The sequence below is a fragment of the Nannobrachium achirus genome (genome assembly GCF_963921795.1).
Source record: "Nannobrachium achirus genome assembly, chromosome: 16".
NCBI lineage: Eukaryota > Metazoa > Chordata > Actinopteri > Myctophiformes > Myctophidae > Nannobrachium > Nannobrachium achirus.
This window is the reverse complement of record NC_137823.1, coordinates 25,030,773-25,044,336: the sequence shown is the minus strand read 5'-3', so window position 1 is coordinate 25,044,336 and position 13,564 is coordinate 25,030,773. Positions and strand designations below refer to the sequence as shown.

The 13,564-nt window shown below is 40.5% G+C and overlaps 1 protein-coding gene across 2 annotated transcripts in view; it reads right to left on the bottom strand.

Annotated features, from left to right (window-relative positions):
- Window positions 1-1,640: 1,640 nt before the first annotated feature.
- Window positions 1,641-13,564, bottom strand: part of LOC308300452 (5'-nucleotidase-like) — a 29,401-nt gene continuing 17,477 nt past the window's right edge. The window contains exons 7-10 of one of the 2 annotated variants that reach the window (XM_080744295.1): window positions 11,540-11,689; window positions 10,379-10,579; window positions 8,662-8,761; window positions 2,873-2,961 (exon numbers count right to left, since the gene is read on the bottom strand). In XM_080744295.1, coding sequence (XP_080600421.1) covers window positions 8,673-8,761; window positions 10,379-10,579; window positions 11,540-11,689 — 440 coding nt within the window. In that variant the 3' untranslated portion in view covers window positions 2,873-2,961; window positions 8,662-8,672. Of the gene's footprint in view, window positions 2,962-8,661; window positions 8,762-10,378; window positions 10,580-11,539; window positions 11,690-13,564 lie in introns of both variants that reach the window. The other variant, XM_080744294.1, reaches the window with a different exon arrangement.

The following is a 13,564-nucleotide window of genomic DNA, read 5'->3' as shown; positions in this document are numbered from 1 at the left end:
AACCTTGAGAGTCCACTAGTACTAGTGGTTCTCAAACATTTCATTTGCAATGACCACCATAACTCTGATATGGTACATTTTGACTCGAGGTCTAGGTGCAAACATAGTGCATGATCATCGGCTGTCTAGACCTATTAATACGATTTTTCAGTTAGAAGCCTTGTAGGAGCTATTACTTCTAACATAGTCCAGTGGTTCTCCCATTCACCTGGTGTAGCAAGAGTAAAAGGCAGCGACCTTCAGTTCAATGTATTATTCTGTGATGAAATTTGGGGTAGAAATAGCCAATCTATAGGCTCACATCATGTCACATTGCAATACGCTATGAGGGCCGTTGTAAAATGCATGGTAAACCATGGCCTCGCACAGCTTATTGCTTTATTCGAATACTTTTAGTATGCACATCAACCAACCACTCAAACGCCAGCATATTGTGAGAAAGGTTTTAGCAGAAAATAGCAGATTGACAAGCTTGTGAGGCTGACGATCGGCTATTTCCAGTGAAAGCTTTCCCCACAATAACATAAAATACACTAAGTCAAACGTATCGTCACTGTCCGGGAGAAACCTTGTATCTCCAAGTTTCAATGTGCATGTTTATTCATAAATGAATGCCCTGCCTCATCATATAAGACTCTTGCACAAAACAAGTGAAAATAGCAGATCTACAAGCACACAACGCTTCGCGGTGCGAGGTGTTGTGTGCTTGTAGCTTCTTTATTTTTTTATATTTTACAAGGTTTCCACCCGACAACGGCGATATATGGTTTAAGTGGTTAAAGTAGAGTGTCTTTTGAATCCTTCTAAGGTTTTTTGAAAAACCTATGTTTCTATGTCAGCAATCTGGCTATAGCCATCGTCAAAGAAAAGGTCCTTTTCACTTAGCTGGAGCTCAGTTAGTCTGTTCTTGAGAGACTACTATGTCAGTGGTTCTCAAACCTTTTCATGCGAAGGACCCCCAAAATCATATTTATTTGGCAATGGACCCCCATCTCAAAATATTTAGTTCCAGGGACCCCCCCAGAAGCAAAATTTGAGTTACAAACGTTTGCTTTGAAAATACATATATTCAAAGATCTGCACACATTTTCACGACTTGTCGTAGCAGATCTACAAGCTCGCAGATCTACAAGCTCGCAGCGCGGCACTCGGTGCCGCGCTGTGAGCTTGTATATCTGCTATTTTTCAACAGTTAAAGCAGTCAATAATTCTGGACCTAAATGGGTTATAAAACAATGAATTACATAGCTGCTCTTGGTGACCATGCTTGATGAATCCATCCCTTTATTTGGCCAGTAACTGTGTTTCCCAAACCTTTTCAGCTCGGGATCCAAAAGACACATTTTGGTGTCTCCCGGGAACCCAAACCTTTGAACATTCCCTAAGCGTTCCCTTAAGCACTATTTCAGAGTGAAAATTACAGATATACAAGCTCACAACGCGTCACAATGAGACGCGATGTGAGCTTGTAGGTCAGCTATTTTCTCTGCTAATTAAGTTTTATGAAATTGTCTGAAATTCTTATGAACATTTTAAAAACATTTAAAGTAAGTACACATATATTCTTATTGTATTGTAATTTTTTAATTAATGTTTGAAAATCTATTAAAATAATAATTTAAAAAAGTATATACAGGAAACATAAGAAAATGGATATTTACTCACAACCCAAAAATAGGTCCTGACCCATTGTTTGGTAAACACTAGTAGCAACAATACTGTAGATGCTTAAGGGTGGCTAGTGCTGTTGCTAAGCGACCATTTAAACCTTTGTGAAGCACTCTTTTGATCTTATGCCAACAGTTGAAGTATCATAACTTCAAGAGCCTTTGTCTGTAAGCGGGAAGACTTTGTTAAGAACAAGTAGCAGCCTGTTTTTTGAATACAAAACAAGGTGGAATAAGAAGCTAAAAGTGAAGCTCTCACCCAGGAGAACCAAAGAATCCAAAAGAAAAAACCCAGAACAGATAAAAAAAAAAAAAAAAAAAAAACATTTTCAGAAGTTTGAGAACAGCTTAAACAATGAAACAGCGTCATGATGATGGAGTAAAAAAAGATCTATTGTGATTTCAGCCATGTAAGATTTTGGAATGTTAAATAAATGGAATTTCTTTTTTTGAAAATAATCACATGATGGCATCTTATGAGTCAGACCCTAGAGCCTGGGTCTGCCTGAGGTTTCTTCCAGTTAAGGGGAAGTTGTTTCTGTTGTCACTGATGCTTGCTCAGTGTGGGATAATGTCAGATCTCTGTTCCCAGACGAAATGTGTCCGAGGCAAAGACTTGGTCTTGTCCGTGGCAAACATTTGTATTTTATTTTTTACATATCATTATAATGTTCTTATTTTGATCATAAGACCCAATTACTGAATGTCAAGACTCCATGTTTTCTTCAGAATATGTATGACACTTACTTACTACGACACTAAGGCATATTGGGAGTCCAACTATAGTAGTGGTTCTCAAATGTTTTATTTGCAAGGACCCCCCTTAACTCTGAGAGTATACAAATGAAACCAAGTGGACCAAGGGTCCATTCGATTCCATTTGAACACTCTCAGAGTTACAGGCCTGTTATGGTCATTCAGGGCTAGCTCTTTATGTGTTTCTGGTAATATTATTGTCCACTCATTTTGTATGTCCGTGCAAAAAAATACATTTTGACAAAAACTTCCACCACAAGCAGCATGGCAATGACCCCTGGTCTTGATACAACCAGTCGTGATTTGGCGCTATAATAAAAATTAATTGTCTTTAAAATAAACATAAAAACACATTTCTGTCCTCTTCAAAGCCTGTGCTAGTTTAAAGCGAAGAGCAGTCCGGTTAGGATTAGGATCACTGCTGATTGTCCTGATCGTCCCGAGGATGAGCTGGAGATGCGTATCCGTCCCTCCACGGACGGATGGACCTTCTTCCTCTCTGCGATGAAGTTCGACAAGACAGCAATGTCCAAATCCCCTGGAATAGAAATAATCAGGGGATATTAATAAAATCTCAGAATAAATTCCGTACCAATAAATCCTCTAGGGGATTCTGTGACAGCTGCTAAACAAGAATTGACACACAGTCAATATAAAATCTGTGGATTGGTGTGTTGACGTTAGTGTAAAAAAAGTTTGAAAAAAATTTTTTTTTTTGAAAAAAAAAGAAGTTTGAAAAAAAAAAATTAGAAAAAAAAAAGTTTAGGTCCAAAAATGTGTTAAAAAATCGACCTGATGGTGTCGCTATATGGGACAGATCCATGTCGATGAGATAAGTGTAGACATACTGTGCGATTTGTGTGATTTTAGGGCAAAAACTGTAGGAGCAGTATTCAAAAATGTGTTTTAAAAAATTTGGCGGGGGTCCCTGGAGCTGCGGGGGTCCCTGGAAGGGTGGAGGTTGTGGATTGGCAGACAAGGATTGTGTGTGGAAAATTTCACATGGATAGGGGCAAAAAAGTGTGATGTGACGTGACAGACAGACTGACGGACAGACAGACAGGCGGTGGAGGTTTTCATAGTAACTGCGACCTGACGGTCGCAATTATAATCATTAGTATTGTTTATTTTAATTATTATTATTAAGGAACTCTAGAAATCTCAGTTGGAACTGTTACCCCAGTGACCCGATGCTGGATAAGCGGTTGAAGATGGATGGATGGATGGATGGATTATTTTAGAGTAAGCTACTTTATTTACCATTATTGTGTACTCCGCCACATGGGGAGCAATCTTCAATTCAATCTTCAATTCAAAGAAGCTTTATTGGCATGAGAACACAAACGTTTACACAGTGGTGGAAAAAGTACCTACATCTAACATATAATTAGAGAGAGGTCAGTCAGTCACAAAATGCATTATCTATTCACTCGCTTCAGCGACTGATCTCAAATTTAACATGGCATTGGTCATTAGCATTATACACACCGTGACGGAGCCCGAATTTCATTTTTCCCAAATTCTAGCGATTTCTTAGCGTTTCTTCACTCTATAGCTCTACAGCCTGTTGTCAGGGTTACGGTCCGTTCCTCCAGGCCATGGGATCTGTAGCCCCGGGCCCACACACACCTCTCTCACAGTTAGGAATGTTGCAGTCTCTCTCTCTCTCTCTCTCTCTCTCTCTCTCTCTCTCTCTCTCTCTCTCTCTCTCTCTCTCTCTCTCTCTCTGCATGGGTCACGCATGCAACGGGTGATGTGTGTCTCATCTTCCAACGGGTATAGAAAACTTATGTGGAGCAAATACATCCTCATACTTCTATTCACCTAATTTTGCTGTTAAATTATTTGTATCCATCATAAATATACACTCCTCCATGGGCTGCTCCTTACATTATGATGCTCCCACATATTCTCACGCACGCACCATGCAGTTACAGTTACTTTCCCCAAAACCCACACTCTGCACATATTTTGCAGCACATATATTCGAACGGGTAAGGTCTATTTTTATAATTAAGTAAAAGTATCAATTCTGCAATGTAGAATCACTCTGTTACAAGTAAAAGTCCAGAATTAAAAATGTACTTGAGTAAAAGTACAAAAGTATTGGTATCCAAATGTACTTAAAGTACCAAAAGTAAAAGTACAAAATGTTTGAAAATAGCAGATCTACAAGCTCACAACGCGTCGCACCGCAATGCGTTGAGCTTGTAGATCGGCTATTTTCAAAAAGCCTTGGTATAACATAGGGCTAAAGTGGTTTATGTATGTTTTAAACTTTAGTTAAAGTTAGATAAAGTACTATGTTCTATCCGTCTGTCTTTCTTTTAAAATCTTTTTTATTATTAAGGTACAATGTCACAATGAGGCAGGTACACACATAGTGATGGCACCCCAAATCACATTCCAATCACAATAATCATTGGTACAAAATAACACAAGATCTGAGGCGATCACGGTACGTACACATTCAGTTGTAAGGAAGAGAAACCCTGCCCTTAAGAGATAATAAAAGAAAACATTTTTTCCCTCCATATACCCAATTTAGTGTCAAGCCAATTCCCCCATCCCCATACTCTACGTTAAGACCTATCCCTGCTAATCCCCACAGTAGTCATTGGGAGGGTAAAGACAACAACGGGTCTCCTCCGATACCCGATCCGTCATGCCACCATCTTCTTTTCACCTGACATTAAGGAGCTTCACCAGGGGGGCGTAACGCATGTGGAGGTACACGCTATCCTCCCCGGTTCCACCCCTCTCTGAACAGGCGCCCTGACCACTGTGGGAACCGTTAATGCAGAGACAAAATCTATTCCTCCTCCCCAATCGACTTCCCTCCCACGAACACAGCCAATTGTGCTCGTTGGAGCGCCCGGCCAAGCCGAATGCACCATGAAGGTAGTGCTCCATGGTGGTGGACAGGACGTTTAACCTGCCCACCCAGACGCCCCAATACTGGACTGCCACCGGGTCCCAAAAGGCAGCCCCCAGACATCAGAAATTTAAAAAAACAAAACAAAAACATAATAGGTTATATCATCCCAGAGGGAAGGTGCTATGTGGCGACATATTTATCTAAAAGGTAAAAAAAGAAAAAAAAAACTAATGTCCATGAGTCAGTTGTAAAATAAAGTAAGGCCTGCCAGTCGAGAGAGGCTGCTGTTACAACCAAAAAAGAAAAAGTAACAAAAATAGTAGTGATACCACCTCCCAGCCGGCAGAGGCAGCGTAGAACCATTAATTGTCGAGCGCATAGGTCGAGCGTGGTTCAGAGTTCAGAGTTCACAGTTTGGTCCATCCTGTCAGAGGCACACAATGGCGGCCACCGACCAAAAACAAACAACCAACTCAGGCTATCAGCATATTAGAGCCACATCGTAAGAAGATGAAGTATAAAAACAACGAAAACATGTCGAGAAGTCTCGACTACAATCATGTCATCATAAAGTGCAAAGCATTCGATCGCTCTCTAACACTTAACTAAACCGCCGTAACGTAATCGTCATGTACGGAGAGAAAGAAACAGCGCATATTAGCATACCACAGGCGCAATAGAATTCGCCGTAAACAAAATACCCAATTGAGTAAACAAGTGGTTCGCATTAACCGTTGGAACGGACATGTCTACATACGCCGTTTGATCATATAATATCAGTCAAAAAAGGGTTGCGTATTTTCGTCAGAAAAGGAAATAGGAAAATTAAAGAAAGAAAAAAACCCTGTTAGCATGTACTAGCTAGTTAGCCAACCCCACACACTATCGACCATTCCCGTCTGTCTTTCAATGTTATATGAGATACTTAAAGTGTGGTTCCTGTGGAAATAAGCCTCGGCTTTCTAGGATCTCTAGTTGACCTTGTACCAGTGATTTGTACTGTCATGAAACTGTACTTTTTTCTATTGCAAACTTCTAATAAATTCTTCAATCAATCAATCAGTTATTGCTTTGTAGATTAGCATTATTGGGCTAAATGTAAAGACGCTACGCTGCGCCAACCGTGAATTCAACACAATCTGCTGTTGAGCAGTTTAACCAATTTGCTACGTACGTCTACACAAACGGTCAGATTACAAAGATAAATTGCTTAGTGAAGGCTCACGGATGTCACCATAGGGTACGCTCCAGCAGAATGTCCCGTAATGATCGTATTATTTAAAGAGGAGCATTTTAATCCGATCGGTCGTCGTTTCCTTCAAAAGGTATTAATGTATCTAAGTGCAGTACACCTCGCAACCGATGGGGTCGCATGGCTGAAAAACAACAGAAAATGACGTCTGATCGGATTAAAATGCTGTTTATTAAACAATACGAAAGATACAGGTAATTCTGCTTGAGCGTACCATACTGTGACATCTGTGAGACTTCAGTAAGCACTTTATCTTTGAAATATGAACGTTTTTGTAGACGTACGTAGCAAATAGGTTTAACTGCTCAACACAAGGTTGAAGTGAATTTATTACACACCGTGACTCATGCGTTAGCCTGCAGCTAGCGCTAGCTAGCGTTAGCCTGCAGCTAGCGCTAGCTAACGTTAGCGTTAGCCGTTAGCCACACATCCAGAATAGTCTAAGTCAATTTTCCAACGGCGAGTGAACGATTGCATTCCGAGTTGGGTCGCCGTTTTATTCCATGAGTAATTGTGTATAACATGCCTGCGTTAGCCTGCAGCTAGCGCTAGCTAGCGTTAGCCTGCAGCTGCGAGGAGCTCATTCGGCTTGGGTTTCTTGCAGGTGGGATTTATGGCTCTTTGAAGTGAGCCGAGCCGGATCTCTGCGATCCGTTCCTTTTCAAAGAGCCGTTCAAAATACTACATGTAAAAAGTACAAACATTCTTTACTACAATGTACAAAATACACAAGTAGAAGTGTAATTAAAATGTACTTGAGTAAAAGCACTAAAGTATTGGTATCAAAATGCACGGAGTAGTTCACCCCCCAAAATGACTTTTTTTCTATTGATTACTCGTGCCATGGAGACTTGAGTTCAATAATGTGTTGTAGACTATTTGTAGCATTCCTAAGACAAAAATATGATTATAGTACATTTAGCCCCATATTGAATAGAAAGTACTCAATATGCAGAACGTCACATTTCACAGGTTTTCCAATTAATAACATTTGGAAAAATCATTTGAAAATAGCAGATCTACAAGCTCACAATGTGTCGCAACGTGACACATTGTGAGCTTGTAGATCGGCTAATATTTTCAAATGGCGGAAATGTATATGGCCAAAATGCAGGCCTATATAGGGTTGAAGTGATTTGTAATTATAATCAAAATCTAGAAAGTAACAAAATAACTAAAAGTAACTAAAATGAGACAGTATTTTGAACGGCTCTTTGAAAAGGAACGGATCGCAGAGATCCGGCTCGGCTCACTTCAAAGAGACATAAATCCCACCTGCAAGAAAATCAAGCCGAATGAGCTCCTCGCCCTGCAGCTAGCGCTAGCTAACGTTAGCGTTAGCCGTTAGCCACACATCCAGAATAGTCTAATATATGTCAATTTTCCAACGGCGAGTGAACGATTGCATTCCGTGTCCTTCATGGATTTTTTTCCCCCTGGCTGTCAATGTTTTTATTGTTCAAAAAGAAAACGTTCTGAACGTTAAAACTATATAGTTTTACGATCATGACAATGTGACAAACGGAACGGATCCTTTTTTTCCAAACTCGAGAAGAAGAACAGCGCCAGAACAGCGCAAGGCCGCTCCCAATCATGAAACTAGCTCGGTTACCATGTGACATGGGGACAGCCAATAGGCAAATGTCTCAGGACAATCGCACGTCTTTAATGTAATCTGTTTCACAGATTTAAAAACTGGGGTACCGTAACTTTATTATGCAGGAAACACCTTAAAAACTGACCAATGTTTTGTATACCCCAACTTTTGATCTTATGCCAACAGTTGAAGTATCATAACTTCAAGCGCCTTTGTCTGTGAGCGGGAAGACTTAATGCAAAGCCTCTGTTAATAACAGGAGCCTGCCTTTTGAATATAAAACAAGGTGGAAAAGAAGTGAATCATTATTTTCAACAGTTGAGTGAAGCTCTCACCCACGAGAACCAAAGAATCCAAAAAGAAAGAACCCATAACAGACCCTTTACCAGAACCCTAACCCATTAGCCATCTAATGGTCATGATGGAGGCAAAAAGAAGATCTAATGTGATTTCAGCCATGTAAGATTTTGGAATGTTAAATTAATGGAATTTCTTTTATGAAAATAATCACTTGATGGAATGTTATGAGATCCGTATCCGTCCCTCCACGGACGGGTGGACCTTCTTCCTCTCCGCGATGAAGTTCGACAAAATAGCAATGTCCAAATCCCCTGGAATAGAAATAATCAGGGAATATTAATAAAGTCTGGGAATAAATTCTGTACCAATAAATCCTCTAGGGGATTCTGTGACAGCTGCTGAAATTTGGGTTACCATTAACTTTATTATGCAGGAAAAGTTTTTTTTTTAATGATTCTGAATTAAAAGAGTTGCACGAATAACACTCCTTGGGCTAGAAATGGCCCAACGTTTTGTGTACCCCAACTTTCAGCATCTGTCACAGATTCCACTAGGAAAATAGAATTTCAATCTTTGAGAGATAATGTTACTTGGCACCTTTACAAACACATTGGTGAAGAAATGTATTGGTAAGGAATTTATTCCCAGATTTGTCATTATTCTGATAATATTCCCTGATTAAAAGTCATTCATTCCAGTGATTCTAAACCAAAATGACGTGGGGAAAAAAGTGGAACTTTGATAGTAAAATCAAAGAAAAGGATCCTTTTCTTTGTGCATCAGCCATGTCTTTTTTTTAATGATTAATTAAAATTTTGAACCTAAATGGGAAAAATGCTTAAGTGTGTCTGTAGGGTATTTATAAATACTGACCGAATTAAAAGTATTAACAAGAGCTTCAAACTGCATTATGTACTTTCCTCTCCAACCAAGATTTGAACCTGGTTTCCTGCGCTGAAGAGCTGAAATGTTTCACCATTGATCTAATAGAGCCTGGCTGCTTGCTCAGGGGATACATTTAATTTTGCCAAAAATGTCAGATCCTGATTAGACATGAACTTTGACACAATCTAAATGTCTCATTAAAAGAGCAGGGAGGAATGCAACAAAAACAAAAACATCACCATGAATTGAAGGCTTCATGGGGTGTGTAACCGATAGAAATAAGTCATTTTTGGAGCGGTGAAAGCGCTCCCAATAGACAGGTATGTCTGTGGGTGGGTGGGTGGGTGGGTGGCTGGCTATGTGGCTGGCTGGCTGGGTATGTCTGTAGCCTGGCAATACCTTGAGTGGCCACACACAACACACAAGTTAAAGGAGGGGCGCTGTTGTGCAGGCACACACACACATACACACACACGCACGCACGCACGCACGCACGCATGCACGCACACACACACACACACACACACACACACACACACACACACGGTATAGCTGCTCAGATTCACCGCTCCACTTCGAACCGAGGTTTGATTTTTTCTGAACTACTCCTTTAACTCCTGCAGTTGTCACACAATGCTGCAGACACTGAGACAGACACTGAGACAGACACTGAGACAGACATTGAGACAGACACTGAGACAGACATTGAGAGCCTTTTTCAACCAAGTGCTTGGTCAGAACTACCTGTAGTATAATATAAATATTTCACTCCACTCTTGTCTTTTTTCTTCTTTTTTGGAAGACTCCTCTGTGTACCACCAGAGGGGGGCTTAAGTACCACCAGTGGTACATGTACCACAGGCTAAGAACCACTGCTCTAAGGGACATGATGCCGCTTTAAATTATGACAAAATAATAACTAACCTAATAATAACTGCATTGGATACATTGAACCACAGGTTCTTATTTCCATTTCCTGAGAAGAAAACAGTTTTGGGAAAGGATGACAGGATTCCACCCGTCAGCAACAACATGCAACTCACCACTGTCGTGTTTGAGTTTCTCCTCTTTGATCATTTTGTATCCGTCTCCTCCCGTCACCAGGTAGGAGGGCAGCACCACCTTGTACACCCCGTCCTGCTCCACAGGCTCATAGTAGGGAACCCGGCAGCTGGTGCACAGGATGCTGAGGCTCTGCACGCGCTGGCCGGCCATCTTGGACACGTCATACTCCACATGGAACCCTGTGGTACCATGTGGGAAACACAATTTACAATTTAGGCATTTAGCAGACGCTTTTAATCCAAAGAGACTTACAATAAGCAGGAGCATATAAGCAGCATATAATAAGCAAGCTAATACATCAACAATAATACAACAAATGCATAGGAATATCAATCTAGAAAAACAATAACATAGGTAGACCACGCACCTAAAAATCTCTTCAGTGCAAGGACTATGGCACAGAACGGAATGCTTTTAACCACTTAAGATATGCTACTGACCATGATAATGACAATGATAATTACACGTTAATGACCACGATACTATGGTGCTTCCTGTCTTATATGGTGTTTCCTCGTCATCTATTGTGCTTCCTATGGTGCTTTCCTGTCATGTTTCTATGTCAGGACCCCAAAATTAAATGTATTTGGCCACCGACCCCATCTGAAAAGATTTTGTTCCAGTGACCCCCAGAATCAAAGATTTTAGTAACAAATGTACGCTTTAAATATATATATATTCAAAGATTTGCACAAATGTTCAGATCTACAAGCTCTTGGTTCCGCGCTATGCAGCGCTATGAGCTTGTATATCTACTATTTTTATTTTTTTAATCATGAACATTTGTGAATAGAATATTTGAATGGCCAAAATATAAAATTATGGTTAAAGAGGTTAAAATCTTAAGAGACACAGATGCTTTTTTAGATCTAAATGGGTTTTATTTGATCTATTTTTCTTTTTTGTTTTGTTTTTTATAACTTTTTCACCCAGTGCCTATTGCCTAAGCTCAGCTGTAATCCTGGGTTCTGCTCTCCCTCTGCCACGCCTGGGGAGCCCCGGCTGGCCAGGGGGGAGGCAGTATAGAAACCAGGACTACTGCATGTTTTTGAAGACACGGTCGGGGAGAACATGCAAACTCCACACAGAAAGGCCCTTTCGCCAAATAGGTTTTAAAGAGAAGGAGGATATCTGGTTACCAGACACTTGCAGGAACTCTCCGAAGCCCCCTCCGTATCTCTTGATAGAGTGCTCAAAGACCTTCCACAGCGTGGAGCCTCGGAGCTCCACCAGGTCAAAGGTCCCTCCGAACGGCATGACGGCGATCAGGTCCTCCATGGTGATGGAGCCTGTAGGAGAGCACACAGTTACAATAACACACAGGCACGTGCACACATAGACATCAAAGTTGGCTTGAGCAGGGGCGTCAATTGGGTATGGCAGGGGTATGCAGCTGCCATACCCTGGGTCCAGGGGGGAAAATAAAAGTTACTTTTAAATAATAAATCCATGAATGTCTCTCTGTTCTGGTTATTATTTTAAATTACAGTAAAATAACTACAAATGCAAAATGTAATGGTCACTTTAACAAGGTATTATAATTATATTCTCCCCATCTTGACAGAATGGTATATTCCCAGGTTCCGCAGGTCAGCTAGGTGCAATACATTATTGTTAATTGTAGCGTAGTAATATGCCAAGTTTAGCTGCACTTGAACAACCGTTCCAGGCTGCCATATCCAGCCCAAGAAACCGGGGAAAAATAGAATGTACTTCTTAAAATAAATGTATCATGCCTGTTGCTAAGGTATGGCAACCTGACTGGTGTCTTGCACGGGCTTGAGCCCCTGCCCTTTTATTCTTCTGTAAAAAGTGCCCTCTCCAGACCATGAACGCAGTTTTTACTATGGTGAAAGAAATGCAAGTGCATCCTTTCCATGACATACCTGAATTCCATGCCATTACACCTAGGGATGGAGCTCGTTACTTTTTATTGATAATGAGCACCTTATCGATCCTGCTTATTGAGCCGGGCTTTTATCGAGCAAACTATTGAGTGTTTTCTAAAATGTTGTGGAAAGACATGAGACAAATTCTGGCTGACCACCATCTATGAAGATAGTAAAAAATAGTATAATTAAATGTCATTAAAACAATCATTCAATAGTGTGCAATAAGTGTTAAATGGCTTTATATTATGATTAGCACTGTAATAACTTCTTGATCGCCTCTTGTCTTGATTGTTTAAGAAGTAGTGAAAATAGCAGATCTAAGAGCTCTCAACGCGATGCAAAGGGACGTGTGAGCTTGTAGATCTGCTATTTTCACAAGTTTGAGTCCGGGCCAAATGTCTAATTTCTATTTTGGGTCTCGAGCTAAAAGGTTTGGGAACCACTGGTATAGCGGAAGTGTTCCATCACTAGTAATAGCTTCCCCCTTTCCAAGTACCCAGGTCTCATATAATACATTGACGTCATACTATCAAGTTGTACCCCAGCTATCTTACTCAATCTATGTTTTGAGCTTGTAGAATAGTAATTTTTTAGCCCAAAATAGGGTCAATGGGTTGAAAGTGGTTAAGACAATGTTGCTGCGCTACTGACACAGTTCTACAGCTGTGCTCTAAAACTCAACAAGCTGCAATGCTTCTCTGCTATGTTCTAAGATGGCATAGTCTAGTGAATCTGTTTATGTTTCAAATAGCGATACTATAAGCCTGTTATGGAAGCTTTGGAGCAGTTACAGTACTGGTGTGTACAAAGAAAGAAACCTCTTACATCTTACATTTTAACTTTTTGTGTTATTTCGCAAATTAACGCCCTATTTGATCATACTACAGCGTCACACAAAAGACTAAAAAGTAGCAGATCTACAAGCTCGATACACACCGCCAAGCAGCGCGTTTCGAGCTTGTAGATCTGCTACCTTTGCTATGTTTGAATTTTGAATCCTGAAAAGTAACAGTTTTGGACAGAGTAACAGTTTCCACCCGACAGAGACAATACTTGCTGCTCCTCCCTAAAAACAACAAACTTCATTTCAATACAGTGGAAGAATGTTGAAATTACGTATATTATGCAAGGAGGACAAAATCATAGAGGAAGAGTCAAAAATAGGCACTGTGGTACGGCGCGAACCTGGAGGCTGTAATTATTCTCTGAACGGTGACAAGATGTGCTGCTGGGCTATGTTTACGTCACCACTCCAGTGGGTGCTTTCTCACT